Source organism: Dipodomys ordii, unplaced genomic scaffold (assembly GCF_000151885.1).
Source record: "Dipodomys ordii isolate 6190 unplaced genomic scaffold, Dord_2.0 Scaffold533, whole genome shotgun sequence".
NCBI classification, from domain to species: domain Eukaryota; kingdom Metazoa; phylum Chordata; class Mammalia; order Rodentia; family Heteromyidae; genus Dipodomys; species Dipodomys ordii.
In genome coordinates, this window is record NW_012267749.1 from 25,184 (window position 1) to 29,743 (window position 4,560).

Sequence of the window (4,560 nt, forward strand, 5' to 3'; positions counted from 1 at the left end):
CATAGCAGGATTTCATTGGCCAATACTATCTAGTACTGTTTAGGGATATCCGAAGTTCAGCCACAAATAGCTGGGTTCTTGAGATGTTCATGTTTTCCCCACTTTTGTTGCTTCAGGTTCAGCAAGAAGAACAAGGAAAGCATCAATCCTTACATCTACATGCCCTTTGGAGCTGGGCCCAGAAACTGCATCGGCATGAGGTTCGCTCTCATGAACATCAAACTTGCTCTTGTCAGACTCATGCAGAATTTCTCCTTCCAACCTTGTAAGGAGACCCAGGTCAGTATACTTCCTAGGTAAATAATACTTCATGACATTTGTTCGGGACTGAATACTGGGGCTTGAACTCAGGGCCTCACAGTCTTCAGTGTGTTGTTTGCTAAAGGCTGGTGCTGTACCACTTGAGCTACACCTCCACTTTCCAATTTTTTTTTTGTCGATCATGGGGCCTGAACTTTGGGCCTGGGTACTGCCCCTCAGCTCTTCAGCTCAAGGCTAGGGCTCTACCACTTGAGCCATAGCTCCACTTCCAGCTTTTTCTGCTTATGTGGTGCTGAGGAATTGAACCCAGGGTCTCATGCATGCAAGACAAGCACTCTACCAATGAGCCACCTTCCCAGACCCCAACTTCCAGCTTTTTGCTGTTTAATTGGAGAAGAGTCTTAGGGACTTTTTCTATCCTGGACTGACTTTAAAGTGTCATCTCAACTTCCCGGGTAGCTAGGATTATAGGCATGAGCTAAGGGTGCCTGGCTTTATGGGAGATTTTTTTTGCTTATTTTTTTTAAAAATTGAGAGGCCTATTGTCATCTTTTAATATTGGATTAACCAAAAAATCTTTGTTGTTATTGCTGTTCCATTTCTTAGATTTCCCAATTTGGGAACCAGATCATTTATTTGATAAAATCAGAGTAGGAAAGTGATGTCCACTCCGTGTGGATTAGCATGATGTGGCTCTGCTGAGGATTTTGGACCTGAGTGCATTTGAACTTCCTGTCAGCTGGAGTTAGGATGCATGGCATTTGATCATGACATAGAATGATCTCGTGATCATGATATTTGAGGAGGTTCTCCTTTGCCAAAGCTTACAGCTGTTTCTTGAAGGATAGACTTATTTCCAAAGCTCATGTATTTAAAATTTTGGTCTTGCTTTTAGTGGGATTGCTGCTGGGAGAGGGGATGTAGATAGCTGATAGATAGATAGATAGATAGATAGATAGATAGATAGATAGATAGATAGATAGATAGATAGATAGATAGACAGATAGATAGACAGATAGGTATATAGATAGTTTCTGCTTCATATATGGCTTTGGGAGTGCTGTGTCACTTTCCTCTTAAATGTGCAACCAAGCAACTTAACCTTAAGAAAAAGCATACTTGAGATGGAACAAATGCTCAGCAGGTCCCCAGAGCATCTTTTTTCCAGATAGGAGTGTGTTCACTTTCATAACAACATGCTTGTCTTACCTATTCTGGGATGGGCAGGCCACCCCTCCACTACTGAAAGACCAACTCACAGTATGGAGTACTTAGTACAGTACCCAGAAATTCCCTATTTCCCACTATGCTGGGAAGCCAAAAGAACATGATAGGAAAATTAAAAGAAAGGGAAGGAGGGAGGAAAGAAGGAAGGAAGCCAGGTACCAGCTGCTCATGCCTGTAATCCCAAGCCATTGAGGATTCTGAGATCCGAGGAACATGGTTAAAAGCCAGCAAAGTTAGGAAAGTCCATGAGACCCATATCCCATGGACTTAACTACTGAAAAGCTTGAAGTATAGTTGTGGAACAAGTGGTAGAGTGCTAGTCTTGGTCAAAAAGCTCAGTGACTGTGCTGAAGCCTTCAGTTCAAACCCCAGGACACCCCTAGTTCCCCACACACAATTGGGAAGGAAAGAAGGAAGGAAAAGGAAAAGAAGGAAGAGAGAAAACAAGCAAGCAATCAAGTCCTTCTAGAAGTCTCTCTTGTCATTAAACTGCATTGTCTCAAATTGAAATATTGATTGGGCTATTTAGAATTTGAAGACTGTTTCTGCAATTGAAATGTATAATACTTTTTGAGGGTTATCCTTGACAGATCCAACAAATCCAAAATGAAACTTTTTATGAGTTTTCAAAAATATCTTGCCTTAGTGGCTAAGAAACTGATTTAAATTTTGTGTGTTTTTTGTGCCAGTCCTGGGACTTGAACTCAGGGCCTGGGTGCTATCCTTGAGCTTTTCCCCTCAAGGTAATGCTCTACCACTTCAGCCACAGATCCACACCCACCTTTAGGATTATTAACTGGAGATAAGAGCCTCAGGAATTTTGCTGTCTGGACTGGCTTTGAGCTGTGATCCTCAGATCTCAGCCTCCTGAGTAACTAGGATTTCAGGCATGAGTCACTGGTACCTGGATAGGTAAATTTTTTAAACTCATTCCTTTATCTTAAAATTATATCAGTAGAGTAACATAACATATATACCTATATTTTTTCCCAGTGAACAGTTGAAAGAGTACTTTTCCTACCCCAATCTTGACAGAGCTCAATGAATGAAAGTATTCAAGACAAGCAAAGTCAAAACTTGTTGACAGTCATTACCTTTAATGTGTCTTTTTCTTTGCTGCTGTGATTGGAGGTACTTGGTTACTTGCTTTCTCATTGTGCTTCTTTCCTTTTTTTCAATTTTTTAAATTTTGATTAAGTGATTATATAATTTCCCACATTTCACAGTATCGTGGGATAGTGATGCTTAGTTAAAGTCTCAAACACATTCTAACTTTCATGGGGCAAATTTTCTATCGTGGTCTATAACATTTATGAGTTCTATGAGCCTTTGACAGTACAGTTATTTCTTCTACATTGGGTGATATGTACATTTCTTTTGTTTTGCATAATGTCAGCTGTTCCCTCTTTCCCGCTCGTTCCCTCCCTCCTATTGCTGCCATTGAGTTGCTTAGTTCGTTTTGATCAATGTCCAGTGCAGCTGATGGGTCTCGCTGTTGTATGTTTTCTCCTGATTCCCTCTAGTTCTGTGTTCATTGTGCTTCTTTCACCTTTGCAGATTCCTTTGAAATTAATTGATCAAGGACTTCTTCAACCTGAAAAACCCATTGTCCTAAAGATTATTTCAAGAGATGGGACTGTAAGTGGAGCATGATTTTCTGCAAAGATTTTTCTGCTGTGTTTTTTAAGGACTTTTATCCAGGAGCACTAGAAAATTGATTGATTGTGTGTGGGGGAAAAAGAACCCCTCAGAAATGAAGCCAGGTCTGGTCTTCTTCTGTGAATTTGTGATTAGCAATTCTAGACAATTTCAAGTTTGTTCAATGGCTGTATGTATGGGCTTTTATCTACTGGGTGCTATAAAGGAACTGACTTCCTGTTCTCCCAGGAGTATTTCTTTCTCTCATCATTTTTGCCATTCTCTGATCAGAGCACAGGCATTTATCACTAATCTTATCAGCAATTAGGAAAAGGAGAGTTCTTGTGATGACCTGTGATCAAAAGTCTATGTCCAATGTTTTATTTGCATCATTCTACTATGTGAATTGTGTTGAGAAAGCTGATAACAAACTCCATTCTGCAAAGATTATGATTATGAGGCCTCTACCCACAGGAGAGGCTGAAAGAGGATTTTCCATTTTTATCATCAGAACCAGTGATTGCTTGGGGTCTGTTTCAAGTCTCCAATTAGATTATTCATCATCCACAGGGTTAATCTGCCATGTTCTTCCTCATTGAAGGTGTATTGCTCATCTGATGCTCCCATTTCTAAGTTCATGTTTTTGTACCACTCTACTGAGATGTGTTGTATTGGGTTTTGATCTAATGTTTCTATCTCATCTCCCCCCAGTATACCTTTGTAATCCATTTTCATCTCCCCACTGTGTTAATATAATGAACACTGAATAAAGATAGTTGCTTGGTCAATTGATTCAACAGCAATGTTAAAAGCACTCACTTATTTCAAACATCATCCTTTCTTCCCCTTCCATTCCAATGCTTTCACTCAGTGCTTTCTCTTGTCTGTTTTCCTTGTTTGCTCATAATTTAGTCCCAAAGCTTCTAGAGCACACCAAGGTGGTGGGTACACCTTGCAATGGAGAAGGGAGTCATGATGGCTTCAAGTCAGAGATAAAGTAGGACCAGGAACTCCTCCACATGGAGGGGAAGCCTGGCCTGGATGTGGGAACCCAAGCAAGATGAAATGAAGCTATGCAGATGGGCGGCCTGGTAAAGGCAGCCGTGCCTCAAGGAGGGCAAGGAGCCATAGAAGTTGGCCCCTAATGGATGAAATAAGAAAATATATCAAAGATAAGAGAGGCTTCAAAAGAACATCTTACCTACATAACAGAAGTGTATAGAACACCCAACAAGAAAGATCTCAGGAGAAACACTTCTAGACACATTATAGTAAAAATGATAGATCTGAATAATAAGGAAGCAATCTTGCATGCAGCAAGAATGAAGAAGGAGCTATACTACAATGGGAAAAAAATTAGAATGCAAGAAAGACCTGGGAAAAGTACTATACGAGCCCTGAGAGCCAATAACGGCCAACCCAGACTGATATACC

At 40.5% G+C, this 4,560-nt stretch overlaps 1 protein-coding gene across 1 annotated transcript in view; it reads left to right on the forward strand.

Moving 5' to 3' along the window:
* LOC106001866 (cytochrome P450 3A9-like) overlaps window positions 1-3,892 on the forward strand; it is a 20,673-nt gene extending 16,781 nt beyond the window's left edge. The window contains exon 13 of the mRNA XM_013036820.1: window positions 3,046-3,892. Coding sequence (XP_012892274.1) covers window positions 3,046-3,141 — 96 coding nt within the window. The 3' untranslated portion in view covers window positions 3,142-3,892. The remainder of the gene's footprint in view (window positions 1-3,045) is intronic.
* The last annotated feature ends 668 nt before the right edge of the window (window positions 3,893-4,560 follow it).